Raw genomic sequence first — 24,819 nt, 5'->3', positions numbered from 1 at the left:
CGGTGGCCCAACAATGAATAATTTGTAGGGGTGACAAAAGGGTTTCGAGATCCCCTGCTGTGTAGATAGAGGATATTTTTGGAGTTTATTTCTTAAAGCTTTCAACCGAAATGGGCCAAGTTTACCAATTCCAGTTGCTTATGTACCACTTTGTGAGGTTGCCTTTTTCACGGAGGGTTTATAAATGAGGTTTCCGCACTGCTCCATCTTGCCCTTCGTCTTAGTAAATGACGATTTAAATTTTAAATAAATTATTCACACAAAATATGTATTTAAAATTTGAATCACCCAAAAGCACTTTTTTAACGGACGTTGCTTATCTCTGTGAAAACCTTGGTTACGAGCCGTGTCTCCAATCTGAAATCAGCATGTACGTCCGCTCGTCCATAACCTTTGGTTGGACCGCCGAGATCTGGCTTGTCAGCTGATTGTGATTCTGTCTGTGTCAACGTTCCCAAGACGCTCTCTCGCTCTCTCTCTCTCTCTCTACATACACGTGTATATATCAGTGTATGTACGGAGTTGTATAGCAACACCAAATCGGAGACATAACACTGATCAGAAGAGAGAGGGCGACGATGTTCCTGATGGGATTTATTAGTTTGCAGAGCTTGTTGGACCTAATAGTAGCTGGGTTTTCTCTGGTAATTGGGTTGGGGATTTTCGCATTCACTGCTTCCATTCTTTGCACTGCTGCTTTCTTGCAAAACGCCAAGGACGTCTCTTGATCCCCCAAATTTCAAGGTATGCTCTTTTGTGGAAATTCAAGAGCGCTTACATTCGTTATTTAGGAGTTTGACTTCGTGGGTCTTGAATAATCACTGTTGTTGTGATGTTATACTCGGTTAATTTCGGGGGTTTTTTTTTTCAATTTTATTGCTAGTTTTGTGGTGAAGTGTCAATGCATTGATCATGGATTTTCATGAGAAAGGAGATGGAAAGATGCCCTTTTTTTTGTAGGTTTGAGGCCGTTGTCCTTCAAATAAAAGCGTTTGTGCTTATAATTCCATGGTACGAATGTCAAAATCTTGGTACCTCACACTAGGTTTGTTTTAGCTCGCAATACACAAACCAATCATTCTACAATCACAAACCTGCTCACATTCACATTGGGACCCACACACTACACTTCCGGTGTGTGGGGGACACCAAAAGATGTGTGTGTAAAGTGAAGTGCTCGTGTGAGTATGTGTGGTTATATAATTATTGATACACAAACACTTACCCACACTCATTTTTGGGTGCGTGGAGTGTGTAAATGTTTGTGTAATGTGTGTGCGGTTTCCCCTAAACTACAGGTTAATGGTAATAGTCAAGTACTCCGTATTTTAGTTTAGTTGATGTATATGAGAAGAATGACCTGCCTAGAAATTCGTGAAAGCATAGACTTTGGTCCATTTAGTTTAGTGGAAACCCAGTTTTCCTTATTTTAGAGGTGTTAGAGCATCTCCAGCCCTTATCCTCTTATATATACTCAGAACCAAAATCTGAGTTTTTCCTTGTTTTATGGCTTAATTGTTAAGGAGCCCTTTTGTGGTGGATCAAAAGGGGAATTATACATCAGGTTAGCCTATCTTTTTAAGATTGTGAGGTTTTTTGTTTAGCACATCTGGCTACGGTTTGGGTCTTCCCTATACCTGTGGTTGGTGGATAGTTGCAGGTATCCGAAGCTTATCTCGCACGATGGGTCAATCAGGCCCTGTTGTGGAGGATTCCTCGTCAAAAAGGAAAGAAAAAATGGAAGTGAACCCTTTGAACATTTGGAGTATATGCTATGGGTTTGCTCTTGTCATTCCAATGAAATTGATTACATAGCTTATAATCTGAGCCTTTCGATTGAGCTGGTGTGGGGTGGTGATTTTTACTGTTAATACTGGCTGAACAGTTCTGTGGAATTTGGATGAATGTAGCTTTCCCTATCAAAAGGCACAATTTTTCTTGTCCTTTTTGAACATTGCCATTTGGTAATTCTCTGCTTGGTTTTTCTGTCTTGATTTGCAACAGTGTGGCACTAAGCATATGTTTGTTCTTGGGCAGATGAGCGTTCTTTTTAATGGCTGGAATGTTGTTCTTCGGAAAGAAGTTTATACGCCTTATTAATTGGGGTTTTCCCCTCCAACACTAGAATACCCTTGAGTCTGTGTACTCTTCTTCCCACGTCTTAGATAATAGATACACCTCCTAATTGTTTTTCTCTTAAGGTAAGAGTTGATTGCTCGTTTGTTAGGAAGCCTTTTTTTGGTGAATCAAAATGGGAAAAAAGAAAAATGGAAGTGAACCCTTTGAACATTATTACTCTCTGAGTATATGATGGGCAAAAGCTATGGGGGGATATAGGGTAGGTAGAATGACAAATGCATACTACTATACTAGTACTTTGTGATCTGAATGGAGAGACCTTAGGATTCAGATGAAAGAGGTAAGCTCATGCCATGCAGTCTTGAGTGGTCGTGAAGGGAGAGAAGGGGAACTGTCCTATACTCGACCAAATTGTGCCTCACCAAAGTCAAGATCCTATGAGATTAAATCTGCAACTAATAATTAGGTTACTAGAGTTGATATTGATAAACTCGTAAGGTTAAATATCACAACAATTGGTTTGACGAACTTGTCTCCTTTATGTGTGCTGCTGCTGATGATGATGCAAACATGAGTTCTTTCTCCATTTATTTCAACGGTTGCACGTACGACCGTAATCTTATTTTAACGTGTGTCAGTAGACGCCTCACCAAAACAAGAGAGTAGATTCCTAGTAGGTCATATGCACAATGAAAGATTTGAGATCAAGGTAACATGAGCTTGTAACATTTATGATGACATTTAGTATGTAGTAGCTGTCTTACTATTGCGAATGTGTAAGAGCACACTAGGCTATGGTAATTTGCTGATGGCATACTGTATATATGGTACTAGAGAAGTCGTAATGGAATACTTGGATTACAAGCTGAAAACTAACTAGTTCATTTTGTATTTTGTGAGATGGGAACAAGAGTGATGGCAGTTTATAGTCCTGTATAGAAATGAAAGTTTTGTAATCAAGCACAAATCAAATGAACCGGAATCCTACTTTTGGTATTACCTGTATGCAGTAAGTTTTCATTTCCAAAATCGTTGAAGTTGCATCATATTATATCTATCTCTTCCTTTCTTTTTACTTGATCCTTGGGGTATATTGGTCTTCGTTCCTTTTGACTTGAATCCTTGTGATATAGTGACTTATCGGTGCCTACTTATGTTTGCCATATCATTGATGCACGTTTTGAGACCTTGTGAGTTCGTGATTCATAATCTTGGCACTATTGCTTTCTCTCTTGCAGGCAGGAAACGTGCAAGATTATGAAGTTTTGAATGGAATAAATGGGAGCATGTTGTACTTTCTGTAGACTTTCACGTTCTTTGACTGGCATCTTCGCTGTTCGGTGCACAATAAGAGAGCAGCACAACATGAAACTGGGTTGGCGTTGCCCCTGTGACTTGTTGTAAGGTTCGTTTTTTCAGGAAAATAGGCAAGTTTGAGAGAGACCATGATGTACGGCAAGCATTTTGTTTCAATGTAACAAAAAAACTGTACTGTGTTTTTTGCAAAGCAAAAGAATGTAGGAATTTCTCCTGAAACCGATAGTGGAACACTTTCTCTCGAGTCTGTTACTAGTTGGAAAGGATGGTATGGTTACTATGGTTTGCCTGATCTTGAATCGTAACCCGAATGAGAAACAATCAACAGATCTCTTGGTCATTTGGTCGTGTCTTGAGTCTCATTGTAATATTTTGCAGTTTTACTTGTCCATTTACGTTCCCCAAAGAGGAAAAAACCTGCTCGGTGCAAACACCTGCTCTCAACGGCAATGGCGAAGGACTTAGGACCTGAAAGTGTGAGTTGATGTTTGATCTAGAGCAAGTTTGGTTTCTCTAGTCTTGGTCATCCCCCATGCTTCACTTTGTAACATAACCAAGTACCATTAGCTATGCTTAAATGCTGTAAGGTTTGGTTAATCAACGTTGGTAGTTCCACTAATGCGGTAATGCATTGCCTCGTCATTATTGTTGTTCTCTTTTTTGAAATAATAGTAATAGTTCTACTGACAAAAATGTCTGAAAACAGAGATATTCGAAATTTTCCTACGCACCGTGCACATGAACTCCGCACAATGCACACGGGTGCTGTACTGATCGGATGACTTAAAACAAACGTAAACGTATTTGTGTCTAGAGCTATATATGGACATATGTGTCCAAAGTATTTTCTTTTTGGTGTCATTTAAAGTAGGTTTTTTTTTTTGGAACTCAGGTTGTTTTAAGGAAAAAAAGAGAAGAAAAAAGGAAAAGTGAAAGGAGGAAGGTATTACTGTAGTTTTGTTCTTCCGGCATTTCAAATGGAAAAAAGAAAAACTTTTTTTTGTCTGGCTATCCACAAAAAGAATGGAGGAGCACAAGGAACTTCAATAACAATAACAAATCAAAGTTTATATGCAGACAAATATTGATGGAATTGGGAGATGGTGCTGTACGACATCCAAGTCGTCCATTTGGCAATTTCTCATATCTATCATCCTTTAGTGAAGAGATGAAATCTAGAAGGTTGAATTGCCGAACAGAAAGCCCGGATGTACACAGCATCTCCCCCGGATTCCCCAACAAAAATCAATATCCGTTTTTTTATTTCTTCTTCTGCTGCGGTTTTCTGGAGTACACCATCCCCGTAATCCCATCCGGATCCGCCACAAACCCCAGCGGCCTATAAAACCCCAGAACCCGGGGCTCCGAATACAAGGCGATATTCCTGATCCCTTTCCCCAGCAGCTCTCCCACCACCCTCTCCATCACCGCCTTCCCCAGCCCTATCCCCTGGAACGACGGGTCCACCACCACGTCCCATATGATCGCGTTGAACACCCCGTCCCCCGTCGCCCTCGCGAACGCCACCGGCCGCTTCGTCTTCTCGTACTCCACCCACAGGAGACAGTCCGTGTGGTCCAGCGCGGTCCGGATCTTGTCCGGGTCGCGTTTGGGGAACCCGACGGCTGCGAAGACGGAGTTGAGGTGGGCGAGGTTGAGGCCGTCGGGGGTGCGGCGGAGGTGGAAGCCGCGGGAGGAGAGGTCGGCGTCGGAGGTGGAGTAGGAGGAGGAGGAGGAGGGGTTTGGTAAGAGGGCGGATACGGAGTAGGAGGTCTTGTGGGGGCGGTGAGGTGGGAGACGGAGGAGGGGTGAGCGGAGAGGGATTGGGATTATGAATGTGGATGGTGGAGGAGTTTGCATTATCTGTGTCTGTAATCTAATCTGTGATCTATCTGTTATTCTGTTGATATCTGTTGTGTGTATAGGTTTTGTGAGTGTGTGTTTGAATGTGGTTGGTTGAAGTTTTGGGGTTCTAGTATTTAAAAAAACAAAAAATAAAGGTTTTAGTGGAGTCTTGGGTTCGAGCTTGTGGGAGGCGGTTGGTTGGGGTTCGGGGGCTCTAGACAGGTTTTGAATCTTCTGTGAATTAACTTATTAATTCTCCGTCAACACCTGCTGATGTATACACAATATTGCAAAAAATAACATTACGTGTGTGTAGTATTTGTGATTGTAGACTATTGCATGGGAGACATAGTAATTTGAAAGTTGGAGTCATAAATTATCTAGGTGGGGAAAGTTTACAATACATTTTTTAAAAGTGTGTATCATATGGATTTATTGTGTGGTTCATTCATAATAGTTTGGTGTGCTTCGTAACTTTTTTCCTAAAACTCGTAACCATTTAGCAATACCATTCATAATATTTTCACTATAATTTATACATTTTGGTGCATCTCCTAACTTTTTACTAAAAAATTGCAATTTTTCAGCAATAGAATTTGTAACTTTTAGGACTCGTAATATTTTTACTAACATCATAACATTTTGGTGTATCTCTTAATTTTGATACTTAAATTGCATCTTTTCCGAAATATCATTTGTAATATTTTCTCTAGAGATCATAACATTTTGGGGAACATATGCTACAGACAGCGGTGGACGCACATAATAGCAAGGGTGGTCATGTGACCCCACTGCCTTTGAAACTACCCCATGATGGCTATACATTTTTGGGACATTTTAGTAAATTTGCCCCTTTGAAACTACCCCATGATGGCTATACATTTTTGGGACATTTTAGTAAATTTGCCCCAAGTACTTCAACAATAATTCAATCCTTGGCCTCACCAAATCCTCACATCCGTCCCAGTCTCTCTTTCTCTGAAAAAGCTTGTGAATGATTGAAATATTGAGTTTTTCAAGTACAAACATACCCTCCCCCACCTTGTTCCCTCTCTCACTCTCTGTATCTCTGATTTTATGATAGCAAAGCAACGCCACAACTTCAACAACAACCAAAAAAAGCAGCAGCAGCAACACCATTTTCATTATCGATAAAAATAATTCATGGCTCTAAACCAAAATTAGCCCGTGGCAAAACTAAAAGTCAAAGTAAATTTTGCGCTTTTATTTGGTTTCCATCTTTCAAAAATATTTTTGATATAATGAATAATAGTGAGTGGATAAAGATAGATAGAGAAAGTTGCATAGCGTAAAATGAGTTTCTCCAAGTTTCACACAAGATTAGCTCTAAGTTTTTGGAGAACCTAGAGTTAATTTTTTCAAATGAGACCCTTAACATACTTCACAAATAAATAATTTAAAAAGATAAAATCAACATAGAAATTGATATTGCAAGTACTTACATATAAAATTTGATCCCAGTGTCATGAATTTCTAGATCCGCCACTGGATACACATCCAAATAAGGGTATGTATGTAGCCTTTCCTGTAGGAGTATATTAAAACTACGGATAACTAACCCATAAAAACCATAAGTAGTAAAAAATCACAAAAGTGTGAAGAATTACAAAGCTAAATTTTGTTTAAAACTTTACGGGAGACTTAAAAATCCATCCTCAAATCTCATTCTACGTAAGTATTCATCCTGCACTTTTTGAACAGTTATGTTTTCATCCTTTCAGATGGTGAATTGCCTATCTTACCATTTTAATAAAATATTCATATATATATATATATATGTATATATTTGCTTCATAAATTAGTGGAATTGTAGCAATTACAATTACCTAAAATTATGGGATCATTAATGGGATAAGAATGAGAGAATTTTGAATTCTCAAATTTTCAAATCCTTAATGAATATATTCTAAACCATTCTCTCTCTTTAATTTTATGAATTTTTCAAATTCTAAATTTTGTGAATTTTTGTAAATCGGTCATATCATATTCTCGACCGATTTCATTCATAGATAATTCATGGTTAATAATCCATTTTTTCATGAAAAAAGATAATTCATGGTTAATAAACCATGAAAATCATGAATAAAATACACAAACCATAATTCATGGTTAATCAGCAAGGAATGGAGCAGGCAGTGTGAGATGGGATGGGCGGTGTGAGGTTGACGGGATGGGTGGGGAGGTCAATGGGTGGAGGGCAATGGGTAATGGTAATGTCGAAATAAGGGAGAGGGGTTTCATCCCCTTCTTGGATATATACAGAAGAAGTTTAATCAGCAAGGAATGGAAGGCATGATTTTGGGGATATGGAAGATCCGAAAATAATGCTAGAGGACTCCTACAACCAAATCCCATTGAATTAGAAAAATAATCCAATTCAATCCTAGTAATTGGAAAAACAATCCAATCTAAAATCCCACTAAATTAAGAAAGCAATATAACATAATATATGTATATCATAGTGAAAAGGGTAAGAAAAGTAATTCATACACTAAGAGGATGAAAACATAAGCATAAAAAAAGAGCAGAATGAATTCTTACATAGCATGTATAAAGAGGATGAATATTTAAATATTCCAAACTTTACTAGCTCAAGATGATCTTAGAAATTAAGAATTACAAAATGTTTACCTATAAAAACTAGTCAAACATTTATAAACTGGTCATGTATTGAATATTTCACTTTAGGAACATCTATGAATCCAAACAAAATTTTCAATATATAGTTAAAATTTTCAACACAATTAAAGATTTTTATATTTTATCCAAATATATGTTTTCTTAATGATAAATTCATTGAGAATAGATAAAATGTAGATTTGCATAATTATCAGAATGATAATCTTTTCAAAATGATGATAAAATTGTCTCTTACATCTATCTGTGAAGTCGTACTAAAAGACACTAAAGCCGAATATTTTTTCAGAGCCGTATGACAACTTTCAACAAAAAACTTGCCGACTCATTGAAAAATCAAAAAGAAAAATGATGGATTATGAGAAAGTGATACATTTACTAGTTTAAGACAATAGAAAATATCAAATACTACTTAAAATCTAAAATAATGTGAAAATTCAAGTGCATCTCTTATTTTACGTTCATACGTTAAAACATTGTCACCACTTGAGAGTTGAGACCAATATTTTGAACTTTGCTTTCTCTGTCCGAAGAAAAAACATTAAACGGTTACTATAATCCTCAAATCTACTCAACTTCATTGATTATTGAACTTTTATTTTCGTCGTTTTTTCGGATGGTGTTTGATCTGAATCTCCTCATCTCCTCAACTATATCTTTGTTGGGATATGGGTTGAGCTACGTCTTCTGACATAGTCCTATAAGGCAGAGAACCACCTTGATCGCCTAATCGGTCAGTGACAACTAGGAAGACACTCCAATGGTTAATCCTTGATCGAGAATGCAAAGTACAGAGCTCTTAGATGAATAGTAACAATAAACCTTTTTAGGTTGTGAGACTGTACTAATATAGCCAATTTTGATATCAAGCCCGACCCATGCCATAACCTTCTGGTGTGATCGATCTCATGGATGACGTACCAAGTCAGGTGCTTATGTTGACATGTCTGAACGGTCTGCCTACAAAATATGCAGTTTGCATAGCTGGTCTGTACCCATCTTGGATTGACTCGGTTCGGATCATAGATCAGGTCGGATAATCGGGGGCGGCGGCCTGATGCCAGCCGATATATCATATGTGGTCAAACACTTAGCCTAATGAACTACATAAGAGATTCAAGCTGGTCCGGACAACTGATTATCAAAAAAAAATATATGAGCTAAGTTGGGGATCCGCTAGGCCTAAAGAGAGCTTGAAATATGTTGTCTTAGGTAACGTGACGACATGTTTTCTTCACCTACCATCCCACCAACCCAGTTGTGCATCTAAAAAAGGTCTCACCTCATTAATCCATTAGATCATCATAGACAAAAACTATTTAAACTTTTCCATCCTGTTTTGACCAAATTAATTAGGCAAATTAATGCGAAAAAGTTAGGCTTCCTTTGCTAGTAGTAAGTATTTGTTATCAAGGCCTCTTAGGTACATTGACTTATTTATACATGGCCTAAATTAAAATTTTCAAAGACAGTCGGTACAATTGATATTTATTTAGTTTTTCATCAAAAAAATTACAATTAAAGGAAAGAAACCGAATATGTAACCCATATAGTAGCATAATTAATCCAATGAGTTCTACTGAGAGATTATTTTTGAGGGAAACTAATATGGTTTAGCCTACCAATGAATGATAGATGAGATGTCGTAAAGGCGATTAGGGAATGTACAAAAATCCACTGGCACAATAATAATACAACGAACGAATTCGGGATCAAGCACCGATCAAAAATAAAAATAGAAGAAATCTGGGATCACATACAGTCATACTAGTAGAAAGTGCTCCTAGAACACAATAATTTTCAGAAGGGAGGAGCTACCGATAAAAGGCGGGTTTGGTATAAGTTTTGCTTATTGAATTGTTTTTTCATAAAATGTTTTTTCTATTCTAAACTTTTACGAGTTTTGGTTTATATTTTTTAATTATTTATTCATTTTGACGAGATAAATTACTTTATAAAACAAATATACGATCCTGTCAGTAAATTTGAACCATTTAAACCACTTTACGAGATGAATATGCGATTATTTTATTGCTTCCTATGTCTACTGAAGTTTTAAATATCGGAGCCGTGTTGTGATATTATTCGCCTCTTCTTTTGAAATTTCGCCAAAACAAAAAAAAATTGCCGTATTTGACCGGAGTGTCTGGGGAGCAGCTTTCAAGACCCATCCCCACCATACCCCTCAAGACCTCATTTTATGGGCTCCACAAGGTCAACAAAAACGATCTGAACCGTTCACCTCGTATATCTTGTTGAGACAAAGTAGGATGAAAGAACTTTAATTTGATGAGGCATAGAAAAACACAGTAACTAATCGTGTCTAGTTTTATAAAATGGACAGTAAATAGAATTTTTAAACTGATGGTCCAATTAGTAACAAAATGACATGAACAATTAACGTACGTAGATCAGATTAATTTCTACATACTTCTTCGTCTCGACGAGACATACAAGGTGAACGATTTGGATCACTATCGTTGAACTTGCGGAGCCCTCGAAGTGGGGTCATGAGGGGTATAGTGGAGGTGAGTGGTCCTGAGGGGAGCTGCTGCAGAGTGTCTGAGAGCATCTCCAATCCATCCAAAATAGAAGATGGATGTAACACATTGAGGGGAGATTTTGTAATTTATTCCATTTTTTCTTCACGTTTTGTACTTTTTGGGAGAATCTTTGAGGGACCCATCGTCCTTTTTAGAGTTTTGGAGGAATTTTGTACTCCAAATTTACTTTTGATCCTCCATTTTTAGAGGACCAAATTTACTTTTAGAAGACCAAACTCTAAAAAAGACGGTGGGTCCCTCAAAAATTTTTCCAAAAATTACAAAAAGTGAAGAAAAAAGAGAATAAATTATAAAATCTCTTCTCAATGTGTTACATCCATCCTCTATTTTAGAGAAATAGAGGTGGATTGGAGATGCTCTGACTCGTGATACATACATATTACATAGAGGGTTCTTTTGTTTTTTGATCCGCACATATATAGAGGGTTAGAAAGACAATTTTCCCACTCTCTCTCTCTTCCCCTCAAAGCAGCCTTTGGTCAGTTGGTGGTACCGTGGTAGGTGTTGAAAAAGAAGGTAATCCTTTATAATCCAACAAATTAGTCTCAACACCCAGATCTCAAAATTGATCTGGGCTTGTATCAGATTCAAGATTCGCAGTTCTGAAAGTATGTTAACATTGAATTGTTTGGATTCCGTTTGTTTTCAGTTTTGTTGATCATTGATTTCACTCATGCTTTCTGTGGTTAAAGTCTGGATTTTTATGAAAGAAAAGTTGTTGTTCTAAGGAATCTGGGGTTCCAAATTATCCCAACTTATATAAGAGAGCAAGCTAAGATATTTGTTAAGCAGTGGTTCTTCGTTGTACACTTAGAAAATTAAACCAGATGATGATCCAACTAAGTGGTAATCAATAACAGTCCCTAATCAATGCATCTATAGTTACTTGATTGTCAGGGCTGGCTCCACTGGCCTTTGTGGGGGGTTCAAGCGAACCCCGTACGTTCAAAAACTGAACTAAAAATTTATGTGATTTTGCATATAATTTGATTTTTCTTGATATTGTCTGCAGTGGATCATTCGTAGAAGTCCGGAGTAAGTGAAAATTCGATTAAATTTGTAAGAACGTAGATCGTATAGCTCAATTAGACAAAGTAAACTAGGCCTGATATGTTTTCAACCAAAATAAAAGTACTTATTTTACACAGTTTTTTTCTACAAAATGTTTTAATACGTTTTGTCACCGCAGAGTTAAAATCATGCGGCCTCCCGTGTTGATTGTTCTTCATTACTGTCATTCTGTTGAAATTCGCCAATCAGTCCTGTTTTCTCTTATCAACTTGGTGCTTTGATGAGTTTGATTCCAGCTGGTTCCATATTCATAAACAGTACTATTACAGGATCTTAAAGTTAGTTTTTTTTTCTTTTTCATTTTGTGTTTCATGACATACCCACTGATTTTCTTGAAGAATCTGCCCCTCTAGGCTCTATGATGTGTTGGCTTAAGATTCAATTGTGTTAATATCCTTGGGATGGGGATGCTACTAGGTTTCCTTTTTGGACCCATTTGATTGGCCGGATTAGGCATGTGATAGAATCACATAATTATGGTGCACTTTGTGGCGTTCAAATGCAAAAAGTTGGTGGAGGTATTGCATATTCACTGGAGTCACTGGACAACCAATCCCACAAAACATGAAAGAATGCCTTGGGGACTTGGTGTTTGTCGATGAATTGGTGGCTTGCTCTTTTATTTCCGTTCTGTAGAATTGGAACTAATTTGGAATCCCAACTTTATATAATAGAGGATTTTCCAGTCCCCATGGAATTGTTTCTGAATTTTTGTGGATCTGTTTTGCGCAGAACTTGAATTGGATTATATTGCAAAGAAATGGCAGTTTCTGAGAATTGTCTCTCAATTAAATTCCAATTCCTTTAGTGTCCTAGTTTGTATCTTCCAAATTGAATGTTCTGCTTCCTGTTGTAAGGGACCAACACTAGAACCTGCTATATGTTGAAGTTTCTGTTAGTTGTAAATGTGTTAAATAACCATGGTGATGCTATGCTATTTATTGATTTGTCCCACTCTCTAAAACCTGTTCTGTTGCCCCTGCCTGTTAAGAAATCTAGTACGTTATGGTCTGCATTACTTGGGTTCATTTGTAAGGGAACCAGCAAATTATTATACCCTTCTAGGATTCGTTCTTTGATGGTAAACAGTATTAGAACACTGCAATTTCGGTGTTTTCAATAGTTATTGTATCGTTATAAAGAAAAAACAGTTATTGTATCTGGCCATTAATATAGTATACATTTCGCAGAGAAAAGAAATGACTACCCCAACAAGAATTGGTCTAGCTGGCCTTGCTGTCATGGGCCAAAACCTCGCTCTCAACATTGCTGAGAAAGGATTCCCTATTTCCGTCTACAACCGGACCACTTCAAAAGTTGACGAGACAGTTGAACGAGCCAAAAAGGAAGGAAACCTTCCCGTTTTCGGCTTTCACGATCCTGAATCCTTTGTTCACTCAATCCAGAAACCCCGTGTCATAATAATGCTGGTTAAGGCCGGTGCACCTGTTGATCAAACCATCAAAACCCTTTCTGTTTACATGGAGAAAGGAGATTGTATCATTGATGGCGGAAATGAATGGTACGAGAACACTGAGAGGAGAGAGAAGGCCATGGCTGAGTTGGGTCTGCTTTATCTTGGAATGGGGGTTTCAGGTGGTGAGGAGGGTGCTCGGAACGGGCCCTCTTTGATGCCTGGTGGTTCCTTTGAGGCATACAAGCACATAGAAGATATCCTTCTTAAGGTAGCTGCCCAGGTTCCAGACAGTGGCCCTTGTGTTACTTACATAGGGAAAGGTGGGTCCGGCAATTTTGTTAAGATGATTCACAACGGGATTGAATATGGAGACATGCAGCTGATTGCGGAGGCCTATGATGTGCTGAAATCAGTTGGAAAGCTCTCTAATGAGGAATTACACAAGGTTTTCTCAGAGTGGAACAAGGGGGAACTGCTGAGCTTCTTGATTGAGATCACCGCGGATATTTTTAAGATTAAGGATGATAAGGGAGATGGTTATTTGGTGGACAAGGTTCTGGATAAAACTGGGATGAAGGGTACTGGCAAATGGACAGTCCAGCAAGCTGCTGAGCTGTCAATTGCTGCACCCACCATTGCTTCGTCTTTGGATTCAAGATTCCTAAGTGGGTTGAAAGAAGAAAGAGTAGAAGCAGCCAAGGTGTTCAAATCTAGTGGGGTGTCTGACATCCTCAGCGATCAAGCCGTTGATAAGCAGAAGTTGGTTGATGATGTGAGACAAGCACTTTATGCATCCAAAATATGTAGTTATGCTCAAGGAATGAATTTAATCCGTGCCAAGAGCGTGGAGAAAGGGTGGGACCTAGAACTTGGGGAGCTAGCTAGGATTTGGAAAGGGGGTTGTATTATCCGCGCTATATTCTTGGACCGCATTAAGAAGGCATACGATAGGAATGCTGGTCTTCCGAACCTTCTTGTGGACCCTGAGTTTGCAACGGAGATAGTTGAGCGACAGTCTGCTTGGCGAAGAGTTGTGTGCCTTGCTATAAACGCTGGCATTAGCACTCCTGGTATGTCTTCCAGTCTTGCTTATTTTGATACGTACAGGAGGGGACGGCTGCCTGCTAATTTGGTCCAAGCTCAACGTGATTACTTTGGTGCTCATACTTATGAGAGGGTTGATGTGTCTGGTGCTTTCCATACTGAATGGTTCAAGCTCGCTAAAAGCTCAAAGATTTGATTTCTGTTTGGTTGTCTTTTACCATCAAATCATTGGTGTTAAAGCTAATAAGGTTCCTTTTTCAGACTGGATATGGATATACTCTAATATATTGTGTGGTTTTGTCTTAGGTTATTTTCAAATTTGGGAATCATTATTATATTTATGTTTCTGTTGGAGGGTCTATTCGGGATATCTTCACAGCTCTTTCTTTCTATAATGGGTTTAATCCTATCAGTGATGTGAACTTCCATATAGACATTCTCCTTGGAGTTGAGGATCTATTAATGTTCATGTAATGATTGTTGAATTACGAAATCTTGGACTTTCTGCTTTTCGTACTTAGGTATTCGTTTTGCTGTCTTTCTATTTTTCAGTTGTGCTGATTGGTTTATATTTTGGACTCTGATAAATTTTAAAATTCTAAATCTTGAAATCTTAATCTGTGATGCTGATTGGTTTTAGACTTTTGATCTGTTGAATTTTTCCTACCTTGCTGTATGAAAATTGTCATTGTTTCTCACCTCCCATGTCCACATTGTCCCATGGCAAGAATTGATACCATAGGAATCTCAGGTGCTAGGTGCCCCTAAAATTTCTCTCATCCAGAGAGAAATGGTCTGGCCATATGCTTGGTGATAGTCCGGTTAGCAGCCTTATTTATTCCAATATGTAATTTCTTGATGTTGATCTTATCCTTTGTATTTTACGTGTTAGGTGAGTAGTAACTTTCCCTCAATGGAGATTTGTGAAGGTTTGAGAGATGACTCTTAAGTTTGGCATTGTTAGGTGAGTTTATTTTTGTGGGTTGTAAAAGCAGTTCTGCCCATAAGAAAAGATGAGGTTTGTGTCGGATTAAGTGATCAGAGTTTCCTAGAAAATATGTTTTGTGGACATAAACTGGTGGTGATGGCGTTGACACCTTCTAAGTGAGATGTGGAAGGAAGGTCATGGGTCTTATGGCTTGGACCCTGATGAGTTATTCATAGACCTTCAGGTTAGGTTTCCTTAAATGAGGGTCAAGCTTTTGTTAGATAGCTTGATATACATTGTTGGGCCCATTTTCTAATAGCTTGCTGTGTTTGGTTTGGATTTTGAAATTTTTTTTGAAAAATTGTAGGGGTAATAAGTGAAGAGAGATAGAGAGAGAAATGTTGGAAGTAGGAGGAATCTAGGGGGAATTTTTTGAAAAAGGGAAGAGAACAAGGCATTAAGCTTTTGGGAGAGTTGGTAACTTAACATGGTATGAGAGCTCAGGTCGCAAGAGGTATTGGGTTCAAGTTTCTCTATTTGCATTTGTTCCCCGTTTGTCTTATGTTTCTCCCCTTTGCGTTGTAACGCGATATGTATGGATGTTTGCATCTCCATGTGCAAGACGGGTTTCACGAGGGAGGGAGGGTGTTAGATAGCTTGATATACATTGTTGGGTCCATTTCCTATCAACTTCAGCTTTTGGGAGAGTTGGTAACTTAACAGCTTTCATCCACCATTCATCCACCAACTCGGCAAGTCCTTTCTATGTCTAGGCAAACTGCTAGCGAGCAAGAGAGGGTGCTATCTATAGGTGGGTTTTCGTTGTTTTAGGTTGGTTCAAATTTTAGTAGAGAGGCATATCTCTTATATCGCCTTCGACTATCTGGGTAAAAACATAGAAACACCAGACTCTGGAAAGTGTAAACTGTAAGATAGTAGGCAAAGAGTTACCACACCAGTGCATAGTTACAAGGAACCAGTTGAATAGGAGGACATTGTTGTAGATCAATGGCATGACTACTTGCAAATTAGTTTCTATTCTCTCTTATAGTTGTGTTCCCTGAAAATGAACATCACAAAAATTGTTGCTTTGGATTTTCAGTTCAAAATAACTTTAAGGACCCTCGGAACATAGAGCGTAGCTAATGTTGTTTCACCGGGACGTGGTGTTCTCATCTGATCAACACTACTATTATGATTAACTGTAAAATTCTGGTTCCCCTCTTGTTTTTTAAGTCTATGCCTTTTATAGAAGTTTTTCGAACCAATTCCACGCGAAGATAACATACCCTGTATCTTCCTCTATTCCATAGCTAATACAGTAATACCCAGTGAGGCTTGTAACAAGTACACATAGTCGCACTGCACGAGTTGTGTTTTGGAGGCATATACACAACAGAATATAATTGATAAGCAAATGTGCGTAATAGAACACATGAAAATACAGTTGTAGGTGCACATTCTTGATGCATAGATGCATGTGCTAACAAACTGTCAAACTACATTTTCTTGATCCAACACGGAAAACTGAGACTTTAGGACCACAGCATGGATGGCCCTTCCTTTTTGTAACCTTTTTCCGATATTGTAGGATGAGATAAAGAAACTATGCAACCAATCTTGGACGATATCCGAATGAAACCTTAGAATCCTTCTATTTTCCCGCCGTTTTGTTGTTTTTTCTCACCTTTGCTTCACCCTGACCATAACTAGCAGCAGCACTATTTGCATTATGGCCTGGCACTTCCTTCTCTCCATTTATCCTCTTTTCATTTCTCTTCTTCTCCACCTTTTTGTTAGGTTTCTTGCTTGAGGAATACTTACTCTGATCTTCACTCACTGAGTGCTTGGAATCACCCAATACACGACTTCCTTTATTACTTAGGTACGGAAGCTCTCGATGGCTCGGACCAGACGAGGCATCTGAAGCCATAGAATCATCGCTTCCATCGTCATCTTCATCTTTGTCATTGTTGTGCACTGTTTTATCGGTGCTGTGGCCATCATTGGCGTCGCTATCATCGTCACCCGGAGAGCCAATATACATTGTCCAACCGGACTCACTGCTGCAACATTCTTCTGAATCTCCAGGAACTTTGGAAGACTCCATTACAAGTAATAGAGAAACAACCCAATACAACTGTGAATATCCCAAGAAAAGACTGGAGGGAACCCTGAGTGGGAGGCTTTAGTTTCTGTTTGTGGACTAGCAAAACCCAATGAATAAACATAGAGCGAAAAGACCCATCTCAAACTGAACATAAATAGCGGATCAAAAAAAAAAAAAAACTGAACATAAATAGCTAGTATCACCACCTGGAGCTCAACTCTCTGGCCTTTCACTATCAGGACAACTAGTGTGTGTGCAAAATACAATCCAAAATAGTTCAGACCGTGCTCTTAAATATGAGTCTGCCTACCAAGAGTTGCTCAGTTGTCGATTAGACCTCACCACCTGAGAATACCCTTGTCATTTTGTTTGTCTTTTTGCTTCATAAATACGAAGCAGCTTTTGAATTTGTAGGACAGGTGAGGCCACCTATGCAAACAGGGAAGAATATCAGACCCCTCGATCTCAAATAGTTAAGGGGAAAGGCCACTTGAGATCCGTCCTTAATTATGAACCACCACCCTTGAATTTCCGTTTGACCAAAAAAAAAATAAAATGAACCACCACCCTTTACTTATCTGTCTTGTCATCAACAAAAAAAAGCAGCTTTTTCTGTGAAATTTTACAGTGGGAAACCAACTGTGTTTTTTGGCGTTTTATATCCCATCGGGTCAGATGGGCATGAGGGGTGGCAAGAGGCCATCTGCTCCTGCCCTACCTTTCTTTGTTAGGTGTTTTCTCTCTCTTCATAAAGCATTCTTGTGTCTTTTGTGTTACTGAGGGTAAAAACAGACAATATGTTCAGTGATTATTTGATCTTTCAAATTAGTCTTACTTGTGCTTCATTAAGGCTCTGTTTGTATAGATGTGAAATTCCAGTGAAAGTGCAGCGTTGAGCTACAGATGAGTTGTAAGAATAGAGTGGAAGATGGAATAGAGGTGAAGAGAAAAAAAGGAGGTTGGAATCCATACAACAAATTATCAAATCAAATCCTTCATTTGAAATGCACGTCCATCCAAACGGAGCTTAACATGAGTATCCATTGTAATTTCATGACTGCATGCCCTACTGCTCAGCCAAGACCTGCCCTATTTTCAGTGGTGATGTGTGCAAGTTTAAAATCTTGTCATCCCTGTATATTGATATTGATTTTTTCCCTCTCTCTATTGGATTTTGTGATGTAGTTGTTGAATAGGGAGTGAGTTCCTCCTTTGAAAATGCTTTGTGCATCATTTTTGTAAGTTGTTTGGTTGTTCCCACTCCTACTCCTTCGCTTTGACTTACTATCTGTTTCTGAACAAGGACAAGATAGGCCACAGCATCATTCTTGGTGCTTAGCCCCTTTGATGATTGCAACTTAATTTGCACATGGTTTTTGGCCTCCATGTGGGACATAAAATGTGATACCCATATCAGAAGCTACATGAGTGATCCGGCTATATATACAAGGAACCATGTACGTTACTACTAGTAACTTGAGTTTAAGTATTTTGGTCCATGTGACTAGGCTTCAACAAGTTATTAGGCCAGTGGACGTGAGGCGTTACAGGTGGTATCAGAGTAAGTTGTGTACGCGATCGTGTGGGTTCAGGCCAAGGAAAGGACTCGTGACATATCGCGGTGACTAGGCCCAGGGTGCATGTGGCCAGTAGGGAAAAGACTCGTAAAATATCATGGTGACTGTAGTTCTCAACCCCTCGTGAGGGCGCGAGACCGTAAAGGTGGGAGATTGTGATACGGTGATACCCCATCTCATTTCGGAAATCTACATGGGTGATTCTGAGTATAGAAAGAATAATGTAAGCTAATACTAGCAATTTAGGCTTGAGTATTTTGGACCATGTGATTAGGCTCAAGTCCGGTGGGGCGCCTTACGTAAAACCTTGAAAGTTCTTTTGGCAATAAACACAAGATTCCCTCAGCTGGAGCCTTGTCTAGTTGCAATTCAAATGGTTATCCACAACCCAATTAAGAAAGAAAAGGCAAATAAGATAACAATGTGTGGGTTTTGAGATTGATCATTCACATGTGCAGTTTGTTTTGTCTCATCAAAGTTCATGTGTGTTTTCGTGGTGCTATATTGGGTCCACCTGAGCTTGTTCCAGTGTATTTCCCCAAATTGAGGTGGCAAGAGAGTCCTCTTCTTTTCCCATCATCTATACCTTCCATCTCAAAGCTTATGAGATTGGGACATATCATATGGAGTTAGGACAGGTAATTTGGTGAAGTGAAAAAAGGACAGCTTTTGTCCTTAAATGTGAAAGCAAAGCCATGTACCTACTAATTCAGCAGAACATGAAAAGTTACTGAAATGGGTACGAGGTTAGTTCACCAGAAAGATGTAAACATATAGTAGTAATTTCTTCACTGTTAAATTCTCTTTTATAGAGGGTGTGATCTTGTAGGATTTGTGAAGCAAATTATTCCTGCTAAAAAGCATGAATTATCAAATGGCATGGTATGAAATGAATATTTTGTATTACTGTCTAAGTTCTAAGACAAAAATAATATTGCATAACTCGCCATCAATTTGAGTTTTTTTTTTTTTTATGGTTAAAACTTAAGAGGGAATTGCGTAAAATTAACATCATAAAACCAGTTCTAGGCAATTTCTTCCATAACGAATCCTCATACACAGACTTTCCAAGACAGTAGCGCAAAGTCGGAAAAATAACTAAGTTGTCTTGCTGCAAATTTAAACTAGCTAACATATCCGCACAAGAATTGGCTTTCCGGAAAACATGTTTCACTTCACTCCCGAGCATTTGAAGCATTGACCTGCAATAAAAATACGATGTTGAGTTCATGATTACCCAGATTCTCATCATGGAGGAGTTGGGTGGTCGCAAAAGAGTCCGTCTCCACCAGAATTCCTTTCATATCTAACGCCATTTTTTCAGGAAGATCTCAGCTCTCAACCACAGTGCTAAAAGTGCAATTTGAGGCTTTCTTTTGATGGACGATATGGCAGAAGGACACCACGCACCTACAAAATGAACTTTACTAATGATAATGGTAGGCCCAAGGTGGGCACAAACTACACCAACTAGAGTTGTACCAAACAAGAAGAAAGGAAACTAAAACCCAGATGATTTGGAAAATTAAAAGGTGGAATTCTATGACACATTTTTTGAATGTTGTAAATTTAAGTACTTGCTAGGTCCGCTTAGCCACATGATTTCATGTACTTGCTCTTGCACATAAACTACAGTTTTTCACAACATTACTTGTTAAAACAACATATTCTCTATTAGTTGGCCCATTAACGAAGTTTTCTTATAAACCACATTATTAGGAGTATCTACTCAGGGTCAGGGCTCCGGGGAAATCACGCGACATTGTTACTTGATGCTCCCAATCAATGAGGCGGCGATGGGTGGAACATGATAAATTCCTTTGTTGAAGAACATGATAAATTCCTTTGTTGAATCATACTCTCTCCTTCCCAAATTGCTTGTCCCTTTTGGAAAATTCAACTTATCTATATTACATTACACAACGGTTTTGCAAAATGTTCCTCTCACAAATGTCCTCCGTGGCATATTGAAGGGCTCTAATTAAATAAATGGTTTGAGGGCTAAAATTCAATCCATCCAAGGGTTATCATTTGTCTGGGTTCGAAATTTGAAAACCCATTATTTTCCTACCTTAATTTCCAATTCTTTCATTTTTCTTTGGCAAAAAATATGGAAATTTGTTTTCTATTACTTCCCCTGCTTGATATTTCATTTCTCTCCCCCTCTCCTCTCCTTTTCTTCTCCTCTATTCTCTCTCAGATTTCTCAGCAACAACAAAGGTTGCTATAATATTGGTATCATTCTTCTTTTTTGTCATAGACTTTTTATTTTTATTATCACAGCCTCTTTACTTTGACTTAATTTGTTTTCTGTTTTTCAATTGCTCAAGCTCGGTCTCATAAGATTCACCAGCTTTTCTCACCTTTCTTGATCGTGACCATCTGCCATAGATGAAATAAGTTTCCTTCTTTTCTTCGTGTTCAACAAAGTCTACTTTTTAAAATCCACAATATCCAAAACCCAAATACTTCTAATTAGACTATTATATATTCATTTTTTATTATATTTTTTTTACATTATTGCTTATGTATTTTTACTAGATGAGAATTGAAGCGTCATTCATTTTTTTATAGGTTGCATTGGCTAACCAATGAGTTAGATACCGAGTTGGTTGGAGCTTGAAGCTTACATTTTTAGATGTTGACATTGCCTATGTATTTTTACATTCTCATGAAGCTTGGTTTATTTTTTTGCCCATAAAGTGTTTTTTTGTGATAACAGTGGTTTTTTGCAATTGTGATCAGTAATTGGTAGCGTGATCAACATACTGTGAATTCAAATGGCTGGCTATAAATACCCCACAAGCACGAACACTACAACTGTTAGTTTGTTTGTTTGTTTGTTTTGTCCTGATTCAAGTTAACCGGTGGATATACTTGAACTATTATTTTTTTGTAGTTGGAATTTTGCGAATGGGGCGTTGGCCTTCAAGAGGTTAGAGAGACAAAACTGGAGAGCCGTACCTTCAGGCACGGGCATGCACTATTAAGTACAGTACATCAATACAATTGCTTTATAATTTACTTTTCTATATTATCCATTCTTTACGGTACAGCGGTACAATTGGTTAACGAGGCAGTTTTCACACAAATATGCTTCCTTCATTATCTCTCATCAATAAATAATACCTACTTTGTCCCAAATTGCTAGTCCCTTTTTTTATTTTAGGATGTTCCAAAATAAATGTTCACTTTTCCCAAATTACCAATAGATTTTAAGAAGATTACTGTTTTGCGATTTCTCTCTCTACCATTTCTTAAAGGGTCAGATATTCATGGGCAAGAATAGCTGGACGGTTGCCTTCTAGTCCAGAACCCAGATTGATGGGCTCATTCATAACTCACACCGAATGTGTTCTGACACAGGCCCACACGCTATCTTTTTTTTTTGGCAAAGCACTATCCCGATCCCGCTCCACCTCCACCTCCCGATAGTAGTCACAGAGTCGATCCTGAGTTAAAGCTTAGGGAAAGTCTTCAATACACACCACTTTAAGGTGTGTACCATATGCACCTATTGTGTGGTTCATATTGTGCCACCTCATAAAAAATTACTTGTAGGACCGGTCATTCATAACATTTTATTTCGTATCGTAACTTTTATACTAAAAATTCGTAACTTTTCAACAATATGATTCGTAACTTTTTAGCAATAGATTCATAACATTTTGGGATTCATAACATTTTGGTATATTTTAATAAGGGTGCATATGATACACACCCAAATAAGGGGTGTGTATTGTAGCACTTCCCTAAAGCTTATATTGCAGCCGCTTGAAGTCTCAAAAAAATCTAAATTGTAAGGGTCTTACACTTTTTAATCCTTTATTATATAGTCTAACAAAAGAGGCTTCATTTTTAATTTTCACTTCAAGCCCTCGAAAAATCAGATCTAGCCCTTAGGTTCCTCTCTAGTAAAACTAGGATTAGATGATCCTATCCAACGCTTTCATGGGTCCTTCTTGGCTCCACTTTGATTGTGGAAATCATTCACTTTTTAAATTTTTTTGAGAGTTGAGACTATCAACCACATCATCAATCGATTCATATATTTTTGAAACACACATTTATGCTGCAAACACCAAAACAAAATCGAGATTTGAAAAAACTGAATGTACGTGTTTTGAAATATATCAATCGACGTACGATGAACATGATTTTGGACGTGATCTTGACGAGTTATAAAAATAAACGATTCCGATCGTTGAGTTTTGACCCGAAAAGGACTCATAAAAAGACGGTGAAGAGACCCTCCAGGCCCAGAGAGGATAAAAATATGCTTACAGGGAGGTGATTTTATTTTGTTCTTTCAGCCAATCGCGGGGCAATTTTTTCCCCCCTTGGGAGGTTTTCAACATTGCTTCAGGGTTATAATAGTCAATTTATCCTCTCAGGCAAGCCCCAAACGATAACCACATGACACCAAGTTTCTGCCGCTAAAAAATAATCCAAATAAATAAATAATCACACGACACCCATTAAAGAAATATAACTCCGTTGGACCGCACATGAATTTTGTACTAGTCAATTTCAAACAAACAAGTTGGATAATAAAAAAAACAAGAAGAAAATTCAAACTATGCATTTCTATCTTGAAGAAATTAAATAGTCATCATGTTTACAAGACTTATTTATGTGTCTATCCTAATAGATTTAAATACTTATGTTCTCATCCTTAAATTGTCATGTTACCCCATTATACCCCTTTCTATATATTAATATAAATAAATACTATTTTCTTTAATTACCATGCCCCCACCCCATTTCAATCCAGTTACTTATGTTCCTATTTTAGAGGAACGTCCAAATCCGATACTGGGCTCCGTTCTTCAACTCACTTCGGCAACCCTCTTTCTCAACATTAACTCCATCGCTGGTAACCATCTATCTCTCTCCATGTTTCTCTTTTAAAAAAAAAGAGAGAAAATCTTGTACTGGTAGTTATGGCAGCAGCTGCCATGGCCGATCACCTCCACCGTCTCCTCCTAACCCTATCCGGTCAACCTCACCATCACCGTCAACCCCATAGTTGCTGATCGACACCTTCAAACCCATCATCCATTCGGATCTCTCTCTCTTGATCGATGACCACCGTCACCATGAGGTAGTTTCGGAGGATCAAGAGAGGTGGTCGTGCTGGTGTTGGTTTTTGCATCAAGCAAAAAAAAAAAGGTGAAAAGCTTGTACTGGTAGCCATGGCCGTCACCATCTTCGCCTATGGAAGCGGCAGATAGGATTCTTCACGAGGTCATTTTAGGAGGATCGTTTTCAAGGATCAAGAGGCGGAGGCAAGTGGTGTGGGGTTTTGTATTTGTCGTGTCCCCAGTGACTCCCCATCACCACCGATCAGTCCTCTACCCAATAAAGTGGTGTGGGGTTTTGTACTTGTCGTGTCCCCAGTGACTCCCCATCACCACCGATCAGTCCTCTCCCCTTTTATTGGGTAATCAATATGGATCTCAAATGTTGTCATGTTTGTAGCCAATAAAAAAAATTGTTATCATGTTTGTTCATAGTGTTTGCAAATTAATCATGTTTAGTAGTGTTATGCAAATAAGAGTTATCATGTTTGTCACTAGTGTTCGCAAATTCATCATGTTCAGTAGTGTTATGCAAATAAGGGTAACATTGATTTTAGAAATTTGTGTTTGTTTGGGGTTGTTCGAAAGTTATCAAAATTTCTGAGTTTCAATGATCGAACTTCAAAAATCCTTTTTGTATTCTATTTAGTTTGTTTGAATTTCATGGTAGATTGGTGTAACATGAAATAAAATATGTCATGATAGTACATTTGAATATGTGGTATAATTTTTTTTCGAAATATGTCATTATAATTAAAGGTAGATTATTATATTTGTAACCTAATTTTATCATTTTTGTAATCTCGTTATCATGTTCGGGATACTCTAGGTTTATTTGTTCGAAAGTTATCATGATGTCTGTTTTTTTAATAGTTTGATATTTTATGACTATGTACTATTAAATTTTAATTTTTTTTAGATTTTAGAAAATAAAAATTTGAAAGGTGAGAAATTTTTGAAAGGTTGGAGAGAGAATTGTGATAATTAGAAAAGATAATGAAAGAGATTTGAAAGATTAGGAGAGAGAAATGGTAGTTTATGATTTATTTGAATTTAAGGGTGGAAAGATAAGTTTTTAAACTCATTTGGATGGGGACTTAAGTATCTATGTGGGAAAGGATTCCTGTT

General features: G+C 38.1%; 4 protein-coding genes across 6 annotated transcripts; 2 read left to right on the top strand and 2 right to left on the bottom strand.

The window, feature by feature from the left end:
- Positions 1–323: 323 nt before the first annotated feature.
- Positions 324–3,736, top strand: LOC131301376 (uncharacterized). 2 transcript variants are annotated; one of them, XR_009191270.1, is made up of 3 exons: positions 324–744; positions 3,318–3,381; positions 3,417–3,736. XR_009191270.1 is itself a non-coding variant. In XM_058327621.1 (2 exons), the coding sequence occupies exon 1, from the start codon at positions 579–581 to the stop codon at positions 726–728; it is 150 nt and encodes a 49-aa protein (XP_058183604.1). In that variant the 5' UTR covers positions 325–578; the 3' UTR covers positions 729–744; positions 3,318–3,736. The 2 variants fall into 2 exon arrangements, 1 of the variants encoding a protein (XP_058183604.1); XM_058327621.1 differs by having other exon boundaries at positions 325–744; positions 3,318–3,736.
- A 684-nt stretch (positions 3,737–4,420) lies between these two features.
- LOC131301375 (GCN5-related N-acetyltransferase 1, chloroplastic) lies at positions 4,421–5,385 on the bottom strand. The gene has a single exon (XM_058327620.1). It carries the CDS (start codon positions 5,254–5,256, stop codon positions 4,657–4,659), a length of 600 nt encoding a protein of 199 aa, XP_058183603.1. The 5' UTR covers positions 5,257–5,385; the 3' UTR covers positions 4,421–4,656.
- A 5,450-nt stretch (positions 5,386–10,835) lies between these two features.
- LOC131301373 (6-phosphogluconate dehydrogenase, decarboxylating 1) lies at positions 10,836–14,488 on the top strand. Of its 2 annotated transcripts, none has more exons than XM_058327618.1 (2): positions 10,836–10,979; positions 12,725–14,488. In XM_058327618.1, exon 2 carries the CDS (start codon positions 12,734–12,736, stop codon positions 14,189–14,191), a length of 1,458 nt encoding a protein of 485 aa, XP_058183601.1. In that variant the 5' UTR covers positions 10,836–10,979; positions 12,725–12,733; the 3' UTR covers positions 14,192–14,488. The 2 variants fall into 2 exon arrangements, with proteins under 2 accessions (XP_058183601.1, XP_058183600.1); XM_058327617.1 differs by having other exon boundaries at positions 10,874–11,071.
- Positions 14,489–16,297: 1,809 nt separating this feature from the next.
- LOC131301374 (protein SOB FIVE-LIKE 4-like) lies at positions 16,298–17,531 on the bottom strand. Its single transcript, XM_058327619.1, has one exon. It carries the CDS (start codon positions 17,031–17,033, stop codon positions 16,578–16,580), a length of 456 nt encoding a protein of 151 aa, XP_058183602.1. The 5' UTR covers positions 17,034–17,531; the 3' UTR covers positions 16,298–16,577.
- Between the last annotated feature and the right edge of the window lie 7,288 nt (positions 17,532–24,819).

This window comes from Rhododendron vialii, chromosome 9a (genome assembly GCF_030253575.1).
Source record: "Rhododendron vialii isolate Sample 1 chromosome 9a, ASM3025357v1".
Lineage (NCBI taxonomy): Eukaryota > Viridiplantae > Streptophyta > Magnoliopsida > Ericales > Ericaceae > Rhododendron > Rhododendron vialii.
The sequence above is the reverse complement of the archived record's forward strand: the minus strand, read 5'-3'. Positions and strand labels throughout refer to the sequence as shown.

Excerpts from the sequence above, each read along its gene's own strand:
- LOC131301374 (XM_058327619.1), bottom strand. The coding sequence starts at position 17,033 with ATGGAGTCTTCCAAAGTTCCTGGAGATTCAGAAGAATGTTGCAGCAGT.
- LOC131301375 (XM_058327620.1), bottom strand. The coding sequence starts at position 5,256 with ATGCAAACTCCTCCACCATCCACATTCATAATCCCAATCCCTCTCCGC.
- LOC131301373 (XM_058327618.1), top strand. The coding sequence starts at position 12,734 with ATGACTACCCCAACAAGAATTGGTCTAGCTGGCCTTGCTGTCATGGGC.
- LOC131301376 (XM_058327621.1), top strand. The coding sequence starts at position 579 with ATGTTCCTGATGGGATTTATTAGTTTGCAGAGCTTGTTGGACCTAATA.